This window comes from Staurois parvus, unplaced genomic scaffold (genome assembly GCF_062004578.1).
Source record: "Staurois parvus isolate SC_StPar_1 unplaced genomic scaffold, SC_StPar_1.0 ptg001037l, whole genome shotgun sequence".
Lineage (NCBI taxonomy): Eukaryota > Metazoa > Chordata > Amphibia > Anura > Ranidae > Staurois > Staurois parvus.
The window spans coordinates 1,029,126-1,048,042 of NW_028318833.1; the positions used below are offsets into that span (position 1 = coordinate 1,029,126).

General features: G+C 45.0%; 1 protein-coding gene across 1 annotated transcript in view; it reads left to right on the forward strand.

The window, feature by feature from the left end:
• LOC149441010 (uncharacterized) overlaps positions 1-18,917 on the forward strand; it is an 81,930-nt gene that overhangs the window by 39,147 nt on the left and 23,866 nt on the right. The window contains exons 5-7 of the mRNA XM_089657876.1: positions 114-387; positions 9,625-9,840; positions 17,643-17,783. Of these exons, the coding sequence (XP_089514002.1) occupies positions 114-387; positions 9,625-9,840; positions 17,643-17,783 (631 nt within the window). The remainder of the gene's footprint in view (positions 1-113; positions 388-9,624; positions 9,841-17,642; positions 17,784-18,917) is intronic.

Below are 18,917 nucleotides of genomic sequence, written 5' to 3' on the forward strand. Positions count from 1 at the left end.
AAATATTTTGGTGAGAAAAGGTTAGAAGCCCTGCATAATTCATATTTTGGTGTGTTCCCTTGTGGCAGAATATCTCTTGCTGTCTGATATTTTATTAATTTATTTATTTAAAGCCCAAGCTGCGGATTGGGATCTTCTCCAGATCGAACGAGGAATATTACTCCTGGCTGAGGTCCCTGCTCAGTTCTGAACATTTCAGTGATCTGGTGAAGGACATCAAACCATACTATATATGTAACAATGGATCACAGCAATTCAGGAATGATGTCCAGCAATGCACATTCACCATCCTGTATCACACTGTAACCAGAGGGAGAATCAATGTTACCGACATGGAGAAATCGTCGTTGTATGACGAAGAACTGAAAGGGTTGCATGAATGTCTCGGTAAGAAATGCACTCATTGTCATGACAACATGTACCGTATTTTTCCCTCCATAAGACGCACCTGACCATAAGGCGCACCTAGGTTTTAGAGGCAGAAAACAGGAAAAAAACAAATTCTGAACTAATGGACTGCAGACACAGTACAGGAGATGACCAGAGACTGCGGACACAGTACAGGGATGACCAGAGACTGCAGACACAGTACAGGAGATGACCAGAGACTGCGGACATAGTACAGGAGATGACCAGAGACTGCAGACACAGTACAGGAGATGACCAGAGACTGCGGACACAGTACAGGGGATGACCAGAGACTGCAGACACAGTACAGGAGATGACCAGAGACTGCGGACAGTACAGAAGATGACCAGAGACTGCGGACAGTACAGGAGATGACCAGAGACTGCGGACAGTACAGGGATGACCAGAGACTGCAGACATAGTACAGGAGATGACCAGAGACTGCGGACAGTACAGGAGATGACCAGAGACTGCGGACAGTACAGGAGATGACCAGAGACTGCAGACAGTACAGGAGATGACCAGAGACTGCGGACACAGTACAGGAGATGACCAGAGACTGCAGACATAGTACAGGAGATGACCAGAGACTGCGGACACAGTACAGGGATGACCAGTGACTGCGGACAGTACAGGGATGACCAGAGACTGCGGAAAGTACAGGAGATGACCAGAGACTGCGGACAGTACAGGGATGACCAGAGACTGCGGACAGTACAGGGATGACCAGAGACTGCGGACACAGTACAGGGATGACCAGAGACTGCGGACAGTACAGGAGATGACCAGAGACTGCGGACAGTACAGGAGATGACCAGAGACTGCGGACACAGTACAGGAGATGACCAGAGACTGCGGACACAGTACAGGAGATGACCAGAGACTGCGGACACAGTACAGGGATGACCAGAGACTGCGGACAGTACAGGAGATGACCAGAGACTGCGGACACAGTACAGGAGATGACCAGAGACTGCGGACACAGTACAGGAGATGACCAGAGACTGCGAACAGTACAGAAGATGACCAGAGACTGCGGACAGTACAGGAGATGACCAGAGACTGCGGACAGTACAGGGATGACCAGAGACTGCGGACACAGTACAGGGATGACCAGAGACTGCGGACAGTACAGGGATGACCAGAGATTGCGGACATAGTACAGGAGATGACCAGAGACTGCGGACACAGTACAGGGATGACCAGAGACTGCGGACACAGTACAGGGATGACCAGAGACTGCGGAAAGTACAGGAGATGACCAGAGACTGCGGACACAGTACAGGGATGACCAGAGACTGCGGACAGTACAGGGATGACCAGAGACTGCGGAAAGTACAGGAGATGACCAGAGACTGCGGACACAGTACAGGGATGACCAGTGACTGCGGACAGTACAGGGATGACCAGAGACTGCGGACAGTACAGGGATGACCAGAGACTGCGGACAGTACAGGGATGACCAGAGACTGCGGACACAGTACAGGGATGACCAGAGACTGCGGACACAGTACAGGGATGACCAGAGACTGCGGACACAGTACAGGAGATGACCAGAGACTGCGGACACAGTACAGGGATGACCAGAGACTGCGGACACAGTACAGGGATGACCAGAGACTGCGGACACAGTACAGGAGATGACCAGAGACTGCGGACAGTACAGGGATGACCAGAGACTGCGGACACAGTACAGGAGATGACCAGAGACTGCGGACAGCACAGGGATGACCAGAGACTGCGGACACAGTACAGGGATGACCAGAGACTGCGGACAGCACAGGGATGACCAGAGACTGCGGACAGCACAGGGATGACCAGAGACTGCGGACAGCACAGGGATGACCAGAGACTGCGGACAGCACAGGGATGACCAGAGACTGCGGACAGCACAGGGATGACCAGAGACTGCGGACAGTACAGGAGATGACCAGAGACTGCGGACACAGTACAGGGATGACCAGAGACTGTGGACACAGTACAGGAGATGACCAGAGACTGCGAACAGTACAGGAGATGACCAGAGACTGCGGACAGTACAGGGATGACCAGAGACTGCGGACACAGTACAGGGATGACCAGAGACTGCGGACAGTACAGGAGATGACCAGAGACTGCGGACAGTACAGGAGATGACCAGAGACTGCGGACACAGTACAGGAGATGACCTGAGACTGCGGACACAGTACAGGAGATGACCAGAGACTGCGGACACAGTACAGGGATGACCAGAGACTGCGGACAGTACAGGAGATGACCAGAGACTGCGGACACAGTACAGGAGATGACCAGAGACTGCGGACACAGTACAGGAGATGACCAGAGACTGCGAACAGTACAGAAGATGACCAGAGACTGCGGACAGTACAGGAGATGACCAGAGACTGCGGACAGTACAGGGATGACCAGAGACTGCGGACACAGTACAGGGATGACCAGAGACTGCGGACAGTACAGGGATGACCAGAGATTGCGGACATAGTACAGGAGATGACCAGAGACTGCGGACACAGTACAGGGATGACCAGTGACTGCGGACAGTACAGGGATGACCAGAGACTGCGGAAAGTACAGGAGATGACCAGAGACTGCGGACACAGTACAGGGATGACCAGTGACTGCGGACAGTACAGGGATGACCAGAGACTGCGGACAGTACAGGGATGACCAGAGACTGCGGACAGTACAGGGATGACCAGAGACTGCGGACACAGTACAGGGATGACCAGAGACTGCGGACAGCACAGGGATGACCAGAGACTGCGGACAGCACAGGGATGACCAGAGACTGCGGACAGCACAGGGATGACCAGAGACTGCGGACAGCACAGGGATGACCAGAGACTGCGGACAGCACAGGGATGACCAGAGACTGCGGACAGTACAGGAGATGACCAGAGACTGCGGACACAGTACAGGGATGACCAGAGACTGTGGACACAGTACAGGAGATGACCAGAGACTGCGAACAGTACAGGAGATGACCAGAGACTGCGGACAGTACAGGGATGACCAGAGACTGCGGACACAGTACAGGGATGACCAGAGACTGCGGACAGTACAGGAGATGACCAGAGACTGCGGACAGTACAGGAGATGACCAGAGACTGCGGACACAGTACAGGAGATGACCTGAGACTGCGGACACAGTACAGGAGATGACCAGAGACTGCGGACACAGTACAGGGATGACCAGAGACTGCGGACAGTACAGGAGATGACCAGAGACTGCGGACACAGTACAGGAGATGACCAGAGACTGCGAACAGTACAGAAGATGACCAGAGACTGCGGACAGTACAGGAGATGACCAGAGACTGCGGACAGTACAGGGATGACCAGAGACTGCGGACACAGTACAGGGATGACCAGAGACTGCGGACAGTACAGGGATGACCAGAGATTGCGGACATAGTACAGGAGATGACCAGAGACTGCGGACACAGTACAGGGATGACCAGTGACTGCGGACAGTACAGGGATGACCAGAGACTGCGGAAAGTACAGGAGATGACCAGAGACTGCGGACACAGTACAGGGATGACCAGTGACTGCGGACAGTACAGGGATGACCAGAGACTGCGGACAGTACAGGGATGACCAGAGACTGCGGACAGTACAGGGATGACCAGAGACTGCGGACAGTACAGGGATGACCAGAGACTGCGGACACAGTACAGGGATGACCAGAGACTGCGGACACAGTACAGGAGATGACCAGAGACTGCGGACACAGTACAGGGATGACCAGAGACTGCGGACACAGTACAGGGATGACCAGAGACTGCGGACACAGTACAGGAGATGACCAGAGACTGCGGACAGTACAGGGATGACCAGAGACTGCGGACACAGTACAGGAGATGACCAGAGACTGCGGACACAGTACAGGGATGACCAGAGACTGCGGACACAGTACAGGGATGACCAGAGACTGCGGACAGCACAGGGATGACCAGAGACTGCGGACAGCACAGGGATGACCAGAGACTGCGGACAGCACAGGGATGACCAGAGACTGCGGACAGCACAGGGATGACCAGAGACTGCGGACAGTACAGGGATGACCAGAGACTGCGGACAGCACAGGGATGACCAGACACTGCGGACAGCACAGGGATGACCAGACACTGCGGACAGCACAGGGATGACCAGAGACTGCGGACAGCACAGGGATGACTGCTGACCTTTGGGGAGGGAGGGGGAGCGGGTACCTGAATTTGACAGGTACCCGCTCTTACTTCCGCAGAGTTTTTTTTTTTTATCTTACCTGTTCCTTTATCCAGCCGCGCGTTGTCTTCCCGGCTTCTGTAGTGTGGGCGCTCGTCGGACAGCCGGATGCCCAGTGCGCATTCGCGAGAAGCGCTGCGCTTTGTGATTGGTCCGGCGGCTTCTGGGATCTGTCATGTGTCCCAGGTACCGCCTTACCATTCACAAAGAGCACTGCTTCTTGTGCATGCGCACTTGGGACCCGGCTGTCACGCACACTACAGCCGGGAAGACAGCGCGCCGCTGGATTCTCCTGGCGTGCCCACAGATAAGGCTCGGCGTGCCGGCTGTGGCACGCGTGCCACGGGTTCGCCATCACTGCCATAGACCATGGATTAAGAATGTCCCTAGGGGACAGTTCCTTAGATTGCGACGGAATTGCACCAATGTAGAAGACTACAGAGAGCAGAGTAAAATACTGGCCCAAAGGTTTGTGGATAAAGGTTATAAGAGAGAAACAATATTAGAAGAAATTAAGAGAATAGAAGTTATAGATAGAACAACATTATTAGAAAATAAGATACAACATAAAGAAGATGAACAAGAAATATCGATAATATTACCTTATAATAAACAACATAGGGATATACAGAAAATTATATCCAAGCATTGGAACATACTGAAATTAGATAAGACCCTTAAACCTATTATTAAAGATAAACCTAGGTTTATTTACAAAAGGGCATCTAATATTCGAGATCGAGTAGTGAAAAATGTGCTAGAACCTCCCCGAAAATCGACTAGCACTTTAAGCTTTTTCAATGGGACAGGGTTTTATAGATGCGGTCGATGCTATAGCTGTAGAAGAACACATGTGAATCCAAGATGCTAACAGTCATTTACCAACCCAAAAAATGGGAAACAATATGAGATCAATCAATTTATTACATGTGATAGCAGGGGTGTAGTGTACGCCCTAAAATGCCCATGTAATTATTTATATATAGGACGTACAAAGAGAAGTCTCAGAGAACGTGTGAAAGAACATATACACAATATCAGTATAGGCTACAAATATCATCATTTATCAGTACATTTTAAACAATATCATAACCAGGACACAGAGAAAATAGAATTTTGGGGCATTACTAAACATAACTCACATTGGAGGGGAGACAATTTAGTGCGAGAAATAAGTAAAAAAGAGTCATTTTGGATCTACGAGTTGGGCAGTTTAGCACCAGGGGGGTTAAATAAGGAATTCGATTTATCGTGCTTCATAAGTGATGTTTAGATGTAAACATACTACAAGTTGATAACATCTATAAAAGGTTTTTTTTGCCTTGACCTAAGAGGATTTACGTGTTTGTGTGGTGAATGTGAGGGGAGTAATAGTTATTCACAGTGGTTGTGGCTCGTCTCCCATTTGCCACAGAAATATATATTAATATGTTTTATGTATTGTGTATCTATAGTGATACTTTAATAAAGGTAGTATATATGACAGTGGAGGGCATACATGCCGCATTTTTAGAATATAAACTACTCTTTTTGATGTATGGGTATAGGTTATTTCCGTGCTCATTCACTAAGGTGTGTCAAGTGTTTAAGTATCCATGTGGGAGATTTCGTGTTTATTTAATATTTATTATTTATTTATTTTTTCTTTAGTTTTTTTTTTTTGACATGTTAAATATAAGACATGCCTTTAAGGAGATTTTATATTATTATGAATATTTTTTAAATTCTTTCATTATATAATTTTTGAATGGATCATTTTTTATTTTTATTTTATTTTATTTTATTTACAATATATATATTTCCCTATGTGTTTATTTCCATTGATTTACTCATTTTAATATTTAATAAAAAAAATTTTATATGGATGTAGGTGGATACACACAAACATCTATATATGTTTTATATATGATGACATGCATTTTTTAGGTATAAGATTGTTTTTTTTTTTTTTTTTTTTTAATAAGCAAGTGTTGTGATCATTATATGTCAAAAAGATCGTTTGGAGTCCTGGCAAGCCGCAGAGTCATGTCACAATGTATTTCTCCGAGTTAGACAAAGCAGTAAGAGTAACAAATGTATCAATTGCCAATGATATTAAAGTAATGAAAGTGCCCCCAAAAACATGGCTGCTCCCTGCAGATATACAACAAAATGGCGCGGCCGTGTTATATAAGCCGGCAATGGAAGAGTGACTAACCTATCAAAACCCCCTGATGAAGCCACGTGACCAGTGGCGTAACGCGTAGGGGTGGGGCTGCAACGTCACTCGGAGAAAGCCGGATTGTTTGACAGACGGCGGGTGCATGACTCAACGGTTGGCGGAGGACTCGTTACATACAAATTGCCTTATATTGAAAACAGCAAATGTGAGTGAACCATTTGGAAGCAATAAAGCAGAAATTTTTAAAAAGGATAAAACACTATGTTTGGTAATTTGTCCCCACATATGGAGAAACGCATGGAGAGGAGAGCATAAGGGGATTGGAATTTTCGTAAGGAGTGATTAATCCCGGAAGGGTTAATCAATGGTAAAGGATATCCACATTCCATAATCTATAAAGGAGAAATCTCATCTAAGCAGGTTCCATAGGAGGTGAACCACAAGCGCATATAGCCTAATTGCAGGCAGATAAGGAGGTGAGCTCACATCTGCACTAATTAGAGGATTCACAAAAAGTCACCGATTCAAGATTAAATCAAGCACAGAGTCACTGTATTATAAGGACATTATTATATATATTTTTCACACATTTATTAATTTGTAGTACACATATATATATTTTTTTGATATTATATATATATATATTTTTTATCATATATATTTTTATAATTTTTTCTTCTTTTTTTCACTAATCATGGTGTATTATTGATTTGTTATCACGTTTATGCTATAACATCATGTACTTTTGAAGAGTGTAATAGTATTCACATTTAGTTATTTTTCATATAAGTGATTATTATATTAAGATTTTTTAAGTAATTGTATACACATGTGCTTTTTCATATATTTTTCATATATATTTTTTTGTGAATTAGACTATTTGATCATACATTATTAATTTTGGGTGTTATTAAGGGACAAGTGGTACAGAAGAGATATTTATTAATAGGAGCGCAACACAATATGGAAAATTAATTTTATGTACACAGTGGTAGTTGTGTGTTGGGTGTGTGCAATCCAGATATACTTGAGACATACAGTGTCCATATTGGCGTCTTGGGGGGTAGTTATTTGGTGGATACAACTTGGCTCGCAAGTCATATAGATATCGGCTCATAGTGATTAGTAATTTGTGTTCCCAAAAAATTGAACAGGTGGACCTAATAATGTGGCCGGTGAGTGTATGTTCAAAATACTACACCATCTAAAGTATGCAACTTCCTGTGTCACCACAAGAAAAAAATGAGATAATTAAGGTCCCTGAATAATCTAGACATGTTTGAAAATGACACCGTTTTGTAGTAAAAAAATTCTTCCAATATTTTTTATGTCTATCTTTTTTTTTTTTAACTGGGTGAGGGGTTCCAGAAAAGTGAGATAGATGGACCCTGCATTAAATGCCTAAAACATATCTAAAGTCAATTGATGACATTGAGATCATGAGTCCACCAATCTGAGCACCCTTATAAATAGTGTTGGGCTAGATGTTCAAGTCGAATACAAGTTTGACTCGAAGATCGGCCATTTGTGTGTTTGAACACACAAATGGTTAGGGACGTTCGGGGGGCTATATGCCCACTGCGCCCCACGATACACTGCACCTTGACAGTGCATTGTGATTGGCCAAAGCAATGCACCTGACCATAGTGTATGATGACATCACAAGGGGGCAGGGGTGACCCCACTCCCTTGTGATGTCATCGCAGTATTTATGAAATGTCATCCCGGCGCAGCTGTCAGACAGCTGGGAGCCAGCGTCAAGAGAGGAACATTTTTTTTTTTTCGGGTCCGCAGTGGTGGCAGGCATCATGGTTGACATTGGATCTCCTTCAGGGGACAATTTGTTAAATTTTTATTTTAAATAAAGGCCTTTTTAGAGACCGTATACTGTCATTTTTTACAGTACGATTTTTTGTTCTTTGTGAATGAGTAGCGGTACCATGTACCCTATACTCATTCATATGAGGGGGCCCAGATTCCGATAATCACCCCCGCACGCAGACCCCCACAACCACTGGCCACGGTTGTGTGGAATAGGCCCTTGTCCCCATGAACATGGGGACAAGGTGGCTTTGGGGGGAGCACTGCCCCTAAGCACCCCCCCAAGTTGAGGGCATATGGCCTGGTATGGTCAGGTGAGGGGGGCATTCGCTCAACTCCTCCCTTCCTGACCTACAGGGCTGCATGCTCGGATAAGGGTCTGGTATGGATTTTGGGGGGAGGGGGACCCCCACACCATTTTTTTTTAAATATTGGCAGAACCGAAGAGCTTGGCATGGATGGGAAGGACTACATGCACTTTTAAAACAAAAAATGTAATTTCCGGGCAATGCCGGCCATTCTTTTTACATTCATCTGTCAGCGGGGAATCCCGCTGACAGCCGAAACATTAAAGAATGTGTTTAGCAGCTGTGCGGTATCCTATCACATACTCAGATGCAGTAAAACACTGCTTAGTGAGTTGTCCCCTCTGTTCCAAGTTTGCGACCAAACTTTCGTTAGGATTGAATGTTTAACCGTGAACCGAACAGGGGGGGTGTTCAGCCCATCACTACTTATAAACTATTATATAACTGCTTTTAAACATTTTTGTGGACCCCTGGCCATCACAGCTCTCATTATATGGGGTATAGTGTGCAGACACTCCTCCATATTCTTGACTTGAGGTATTTCCAGAGAAGGGCCCCGTTAATACTACAACATACTAAGATATTTTAGACAATTGTGTGCTTGAAACTGTGGGAGTAATTCACAAAGTTAGTTCTTCATCGTGTATTCAGACTTGGTAGTCAGCCCCGTTTTTATTCTTTGATTTATTTTTCTAGGACAGGAGAGGGTTATAATGGTGATTGATGATCTGGGGGACAGCAGTGATCAGATGAAGTCCCGGATAGAAAAGGAACAGCCCAGTATATTTAGATTGGCCAAGGATCTATTTTTGTTCAGTAAAGAAGAGAAGGCATCAGAACATGTGACCTGTCTCCCAACCTTTCAGAAGAAGATGAGGAAATTAAATGCCATGATGTCCAATGAAGACCTGGGTGAGATAATTATGCCACTGAAGTCACACTGTGACATCATTCTGAGAGCATTTATTGTTAAAAAAATGTTGGTGTCACAGATGGAACACAAGGAAGACTTATTGGGATTCAAAGTACAAAATGTATACATTGTCTTATAATCACCTGATAACCAAGAGAAGCAACCAATCAGACGTCATCTTTACTTAATCTGACTGCTCTAAACAGGCTAACCCTGAAATGTGATTGCTGTAGCTTACTGCTTTCCACCAAATACCACCGACTTTCACACTCACTTATTAATTATATCAAAAGGTTGTGGCTGATATTCTTTCATTAAGAAATATATTTTTGGTGTTCAAATAAAAATAATATTCCATTCATAATAATAACAACAAAACCAGTGATCATCCAAGAAAACCCACACACTGATGACATCACACTGGCTTGTGGTAGTCCCCACCTGTGGCCAGTCCCTTTGATGTGTTTTACCCCTATTGGACCTAAAGCTGTAATCCAATTTGGTGGAATAAGCATCAGTGGAGTAACAACATCAGTGTGTGGGCTTTTTTGGCTGATTGCTGTAGATGTAGAGCGTAGACAGTCTCTTAGGCCAGGTTCACATATGTGCCGCAAATTTTGTGGGCATGAGAGCCGAGTCATTTGAATGAAGAAGTCCCCGCACTTCTTTGAAAATCACAGCCCGCATGGGAACTGAGGTTCCCAGTATGGTTGCGATTTCCAGTGAGGGCAGCATGCCATTTGAAATAATGGCACCCTCCCGTGGGTCCTGCATTCCTCTGTATGGGAGGTGCAGCTGCAGGTATTTGTGCGGGTCTCGCAGCAGCACCACCTACACAGATGTGAACCAAGCCTTAAGGTCAAGCACCTGATTTACCAGTGGATCAGGGAGGCGACCTGTGGATTTGAAGGGCACAGGTATTGCAGATCTTATACTGTACTAATAACAATCATTAGAAATGGCAAAACTAATACACTTAGTTCATATTCCAATGATTGAGATCTTTGCCAGATATTAGAAGTCAGCAAGTTCTAGCCTATATACTAGAACCAGCTATGATCCACTCCACTGTTGTCAACATCAGGAAACCCTTTCTGAGAAATGCCATATAGTCATCTCCGCAGTACCTATAGTCATGGAGTGGCTGAAAAAGAGGTTGATGGAGTTTGGCATTACCAAGATGTAACAAAGGGATGAAAAAAAAAGGTGGAAACAATCATGGGCTTTTATTTTGGAGGCGGCCTCACTTGGCTCCTATGCTGAGTTTAGCAAGCTGGCATACCATGGAACATCTTCCAGCTCTGCTATCACAGTCCCAATTAGAATGACGCTTCACTTCTTGGCACAAGCTAGGGCCCGCTATCTCTCTCCTGGTGTTCATTCCCCCCATACTCCGCTGTGGGGTAAGCCAACAATCCCATACTTGGTTTCCATACTGGACCCAGTCTTATGTTCTGATTTTGCTCCAAGTTACAACCGTACTGTCAAGGAGTGGTGAATATTATCAATGCTCTCAATATACTGTTTTTACCTAGGGACCCGTTCATTTTACTGCTAGATCCATCAAACAATTTATTTAAAACAACTGACAGGTACTTACAGAGGTCAAAGAAAATACAGCTTTCCACAGCATATACTAATACCTCACCGCTGACCACACAATGAGCACGCTGATGTCACAACTTTTACACTATGTGTGGTCTCTGCTCTCCTCAAATGCGGGCTGATATGACATGCTGATCCTTGGAATCACTGAAACCGGAAGTTGATGTCCTACTATTGCCATTGATGAATGTCTGTTAATTACATGCCTGGCTGGTCTCTGGGGTAGAGATCTTTCATATTTGGTATGAGGACAACCTTATTTGTAGTGAAGGGCACGAGTATCTTGGTCGTCTCTTCAAAATACATTCACAGAGTCGGTGGATAGTTGAAAGCAATCTACACATCATCTCCTTTACATCATTATCCACACATTATCATCCACACATCATCTCCAACACATCATCATCCACACATCTTCTCCCACACATCATCATCCACACATCATCTCCCACACATCATCATCCACACATCATCTCCCACACATCATCTCCCACACATTATCATCCACACATCATCTCCCACACATTATCATCCACACATCATCTCCCACACATTATCATCCACACATCATCTCCCACACATTATCATCCACACATCATCTCCCACACATTATCATCCACACATTATCTCCCACACATCATCTCCACACATTATCATCCACACATCATCTCCCACACATTATCATCCAAACATCATCTCCCACACATTATCATCCAAACATCATCTCCCACACATTATCATCCACACATCATCTCCCACACATTATCATCCACACATCATCTCCCACACATTATCATCCACACATCATCTCCCACACATTATCATCCACACATCAACATACTATTCTCACATTCAGATATTAGACTCCTCAGAAAAGGGTGTTAACAACAATATCTTTGTATTTCTAATGTAATGGTTGGGGGATGTTTAGCTTAAGTGTAATGCTCACCAATGAGTACAGTCTATGGTTTAAGGACTTGTTGGCTCACATTTATTTAACCCCTTGCCCTCCAGAGGATTCCCCCCCCCCCCTTCCTGACCGGCCATTTGTTGTGTTACGGCGCTGCGTTATTTTAACTGACAATTGCACGGTCATGCAGTGCTGCACCCAAATGAAATTTGCATCCTTTTTTCCCACAAATTGAGTTTTCTTTCAGTGGTATTTGATCGCCTGTGCGTTTTTTTTTTTTTGCGCTGTAAAAAAAAAAAGACCAACAATTTTGAAATAAAAACAATATTTTTGACTTTTTGCTATTAACCACCTTCCAGCCGCCATATAGTACAATGACGGGCGCAAGGTGGTTCTCTCGTTCTGATAGGATGTCATATGACGTCCTTCCATTCTCACTGCGCATGCGCGGCGATCGCCGGTCCGCTGTGCCCCTCGGACTCAGCGGATCACGGAAAGAGCCAAAGATGTCGGCTCGGTCATGTGATCAGCTGTGTCCAATCACAGCTGATCACATGTAAACACGGAAATGCCAGTTATCGGCATTTCTCTCCTCTCGAGCTGTCACGCAGACAGAGGAGAGCAATCGGCTTTCTGCGGCGGGGACATGATGATCAGTGTGGCCCCAGAAGTGCCACCTGTCAGTGTCCATCAGTGCCTTGTGTCAGTGCTCATCAGTGCCACGTGCCAGTGCCCATCAGTGCCACATACCAGTGCATACCAGTGCACATCAATGCCACATATCAGTGCCCATCTGAGCTGCCTTTGAATGTCACCCATCAGTGCCAATCAGTGCCACCTATCAGTGCTGCCAATCAGTGACACCTATCAGTGCCAGTCAGTGGTGCTTATCAGTGCCTGTTAGTGCAGCCTATCAGTGCCAGACAGTGCCGCCTAACAGTGCCAGTCAGTGCCGCCTAACAGTGCTGCCTATCAGTGCCGCCTATCAGTGCCATATATCAGTGGCATGTGTCAGTGCTGCCTTTCAGTGCCCATCAGTGATGCCTGTCAATGCCCATCAGTGCAACCTACCAGTGCCTCCTCATCAGTGCCCATCAGTGCCACCTAGCAGTGTCCATCAGTGCAGCCTATCAGTGCCCATCACTGCAGCCTCATTAGTGCACATCAGTGAAGGAGAATAAATCACTTATTTACAAAATTTTATAACAAAAACTAAGAAAAAACTTTTTTTTTCAAAATTTTCAGTGGTTTTTGGTTTGTTTAAGAAAAAATAAAAATCCCAGAGGTGATTAAATACCATCAAAAGAAAGCTCTATCTGTCACAAAAAAATGATAAAAATGTCATATGGGTACAGTGTTGCATGACCGCGCAATTGTCATTCAAAGTGCGACAGTGCTGAAAGCTGGAAATTGGCCTGGGCAGGAAGGGGGTGAAAGTGCCCGGTAGGCGAGGGGTTAAACATATCCAGTAAAAAAATGTAAAATATCAAATTTCGTCACAAATTTAGGCCAAAATGTATTCTGCTCCGTTTCTCCACTAAAAAAAATCCCAATACATGTAAATTAATTGGGTTACGTGAAAGTTATAGTGTCTACAAATGGCGGTATAGATACTGGGATTTTTTTTAAATTTTATTTTTACTAGGTGGCGATCAGAGACTTATAGCAGGACTGTGGCGGCATTCTGACACTGGGGGGAAACTGACTTGGTGTCACTGACATCCCCAGTGACACCAATACAGTGATCAGTGCTAATAAATACCACTGACACTCTACTAATGACACTGGGCAGAGAGGATATCAAAGGGTTAACTGTGTGCTGGGAGTGTTTTGCTTGGGGGCGGTGTGAGTATGCTTCACTGTACTCACACTGCTCTGGATGGCTGTGCTGTGCAGTGTGCCCGAGCTGACAGGCAGGAGAACTGTTAGCGAACAAAACAATCCTTCTCCCCGTTGGAGATCTTCAGAAATCGCCGGGTGCCAGTGAGTAATTACCGGCCAGGACCCAGTGATTGACAGAAACGGCGGTGTAGGTAGGGCGCACGTACCGCCTACCAGGAGATGCAAAATCAAGTATCTATACATGGTTTTGTGCACCTGTGCTGCCCTGTAGCAGTATTTGTGCTATAGGGGGTCGGGAAGCGGTTAAACATAAAGAAAAGTCCAGCAAAACAAACCGCTTCCTTCACAGGGTTTCCACCATCAACACAAAATTAAATAATATTTAGTCTTCTCATTCTCTCTAGCAGCTCTGCTGCTCCCACCTTCTGTCTTGATCCTCCTGACCATCTACTACACTACACTCCTGTGATCCTTAAAAGAGCTTTGGCTGGACTTCTCCTTTAAAAATTGCACTTTCATGGACTTGGCTGTGATAGATCCCCATTTCTGACACTGTTATTAGGAAATGCCTCCAATGTTCAGCTGGAAACAGATTATTACACGGGCTCTCACATAACACACACAGCTTTCTCTGGCTGTTAAACATTAAGGACACCAAGTACCTCCTGTGCTCAGAAATCCGGATCAGGCAAATCTGGACACATCTTCATCGGCATGATAGATCCATCAAATATTATTATTAATAAAGTATTTATATAGCGCCAACAGTTCGCTCAGCGCTTTACATTATAATGGGAGACAATACACGAGACAGTACAGTAACAATGCAATTCGATACGTGAGAGGTTTGAGGGCCCTGCTCCTTGGAGCTCACAATCTAGGAGGGGGTCAGGGCTCCAGGTATGACCAGAGGTGTGTGGACCGACACAGGGAAACACAGACTTCAGGTATAGTATAAAACAATACAATTTATTAAGGGCTAAACAATACATAAACACACTGTAAACAAAACCAAACCTCCAACAGATAACAATATGTACAACACCAAACATAGTCAGGCAGGCCGGGTCGGTAGCTAATGGGCAGACAAGGTACAAGGAACAGGCAGGAGAGTGGTCAGGAGTAGCCGAGGTCAGTACAGGCAGAGTTCATGCAGAGTCAGGATCAAAGCAGAGAGTCAAGCAGGCAGGATACAGGATCAGGATACAGGGCACAAGGGAGCAATACACCAAGGCACTGACTGCAGGCCTGGCCATTCCTTAAATACACCTCCTGCAATCAGCCTCAGGTGATGGCTTGATTGCAGGAGTAAGCTTCTGGCTGCTGAGAGCACCCGCTGGCCAGCCCTGGTACTGCAGCCCACAAGGCAGGCGAGTACCACCACCATTGGCGAGTCCATTCCTGGCAGAGGGAGGGGATATTGGTACAGGAGGAAATAGCTGTGGGGGATGGAATGGTAGGCAGAGTGGAGGAGATCAGCAATTAGATGAGGGCGGGGTAGGCTTCCCTGAAGAGATGGGTCTTCAGGGTGCATCTAAAGGAGAAGAGAGTAGGTGATAGTCTGATGGATTGGGGCAGGGAGTTCCAGAGGATGGGGGAAGTCTTGGAGGCGGGCATGGGAGGAGGAGACCAAGGAACTAGAGAGTAGGAGGTCTTGTGAGGAGCGGAGAGTACGTGTTGGGTGGTATTTGGATATCAGGTCGGTGATGTAGTTTGGGGAAGTGTTATGAACAGCTTTGTACGTGCTTATTTTTTTGCTTCTATAGGGTTATTACAAACATTATATAAAATCGAGCGCATATATATATATATACGTTTATTTTTATCTATCCATTACCTCATACATCTGAGCAGCAAATTTTATTACAAAAATTTTGTTCAAACGGTGTCTTCCTGATTTATGTCTACTGCAATCAGATGAAGACATTGGTTTTATATATACTGGAATATCCCAAAAAGGTGGTCCATGTATATACCGTATACAAAAGTATACAAAGTTACAGGGGCTGGAAGAAGTTTATATCGTACCACAATTTGAATTTCAGACCTTTATATATATATAAAAAAAAGGGTCAATTTATTGAAATGATTATTAACTTACCAAAAAAAGAAGTTTTGTTTACTTCACTTCGGGCAAAACTTTTTTTTTTTTATTCCGTTGCTCATGACTGAGTATTAAAAGTGAAAATAACTTCACCCTGTTCACTATCATCCCTTTTGATCTGAATGTATTGAAGTGTTTGTAAACCCTGACATATCCCCAGTGAAGTGACTGGCCTCAGGTCATACACAGAGATGAAACAAATCATCCTACATACGTTGTACCTGTTTATCTGCAGTCTTCTCTTCTCTGCATCTGTTCAAAGTGCTGAATTGATAAAGTTTGTCTGAGAGTTGAGAAAACAGGAGGTGGGGAGCTGAAGTTACACTCTGCAGAGCTCAGCGAGGAGAGCTCTGAGAGATGATTGCAGGGAAAGGACATACCCAGGGGCGGACTGACAACTCATGGGCCCCCCCCAGGCAATAGGGGATCATGGGGCCCCTGTGTCCTTGCCCAAACTCAAAAAAGCCTATGAAAAAGGTACCAGGGGCATCTCATGGGGCCCTCTACTGACCCCGGGCCCTCGGGCAGTGCCTGAGTTTCCAAATGGTCAGTCCGCCCCTGGACATACCCCCCTTCACATAGCTCACAGGAATAGATCTACGAATGCCAATCTCTTGGAGCTCCCTCCCCTGTCACCATTTTTCTCTTGGTGTCAGGAAAACCTGTTAGCAGAGATTCATGATGATAGCAAAGGAACAAAGCAGCAGAAAAAAGTGATCTTAATTGAGACAAGTACACACTATAGAGGTATATGCTTTGTTCACATTTCATGTCTGAGGTTTACAACCATTTTAAAGTGGATCACCCAGGCATCCAGGGAACTCCAGAATGATCCGCTACAGGAAGGATTTCGACAATTAAGCCCAACTATGAGTGAAACATATCAGTGAGAAGTTCCCCAAATGAAGTTCTCTGTTGTATTGTGTTCTGTTCATTCAATTTGTTTTCTATCTTTGGAACAATCTGGTGTGCAGCAGATCTCCTTTTGTGAGGTGGATCTTCTTTGGAGCTAGGACAAGCTTCTTCTGGCATCAGCAGCCAGTGCTCTGCTGAACAGAATATTTTGGAGCTGTAGAGTTTTGTTTCTTTTCTGCAACTCCAGAATGACGATTTATGCCCTCCATCGTTCTCTCAGCAGAGGTTTCCTGTAATAAAGCATCTGCCAGAAAGAGATATCAATAATAATAACACATGAACAATTATTTTGACAGTAATAATAATTAATTTTGTTTTATATCCATGGTCGGTCTACCTTACAGCAGTAATTTATTGTGTATTTGCAGCATATGATGAATTTAACATCAGTTGATAAGTTGGTAAGATGCCTATTTTTCCTTCAGGTGAGCAGTCAGCACATTCAATCCAACGTACCAGTGAGGGGAAGAAAACTTCAACCAAAGAGCAGAGATATGAGGATGGCCAAACTGTGGAAGTCTCCAATACAAAGCTATGTAAAAATGCTGCATCACATCACGTTCAGGGTTGGTTCCTTGCAAATTTAACTACATTTCTAATCCCTCTGTTTAACCAAAAAAGAACAGCATAAGTTTTAGAAATGCCTCCACTGGTGTTTAGCCTGATCTGGATCCAGATAGGTTTGGATGTGTCAGAGACGAGGGCAAACTCTTCTTTCGGGAAGGTAGGAGGATCATGGAAGTTGAAACTAATCTATACAGACATGTGCTGGGTAGAATCTGGATGACTATTAAACGGTTCAACTGGTTCCCACCATCATTTCCACCCTGGCATGCGTATTGCTAAATACCTTAAGTACAGTGAAGGAAATGCATATTTGCTCCCCTGCTGATGTTGAATGTTCGCCCCTCACAAAGAAATGATCGGTCTAAAAATGGAATGTTCGGTGTATTGTAACACTGAGAGACAGAATAGCAACAACAAATTCTAAAGAAATGCCTCTAACAAATGATGACTGATTTGCATGTTCATGAGGAAAATAAGTATTTGATCCCCTTCACAAAACATGACTTAGTACTTGGTCTTAAATCCCTTGCTGGCAATCACAGAGGTCAGACGTTTCCTGGAGTTGGCCCCCAGGTTTGCACACATCTCAGGAGGGATTTTGGCCCACTCGTCTTGGCAGATCCTCTCCAAGTCATTAAGGTTTGATGGCTGACGTCTGGAAACTCGAACTTTCAGCTCCCTCCACAGATTTTCAATCGGATTAAGGTCTGGAGACCTTAATGTGCTTCTTCTTGAGCCATTCCTTTGTTTTGGGTCATTGTCATGCTGGAACAAGCTTCCACATCCATTTTCATTGCCCTGGCTGAGGGAAGAAGGTTCTCACCCAAACTTTGATGGTACATTGCCCCGTCCATCGTCCCTTTGATGCGGTGCAGTTGTCCTGTCCCCTTAGCAAAAAAACACCCCAAAAGCAGAATGTTTCCACCACCATGTTTGACAGTTGGGATGGTGTTCTTGGGGTCATAGGCAGCATTCCTTCTCCTCCAAACACGGCGAGTTGAGTTGATGCCAAAGAGCTCGATTTTGGTCTCATCTGACCACAACACTTCCCACCAGTCCTCCTCTGCATCATTCAGATGTTCAGTGGCAGACTTCAGACGGGCCTGGACATGTGCTTTTTTGAGCAGAGGGAC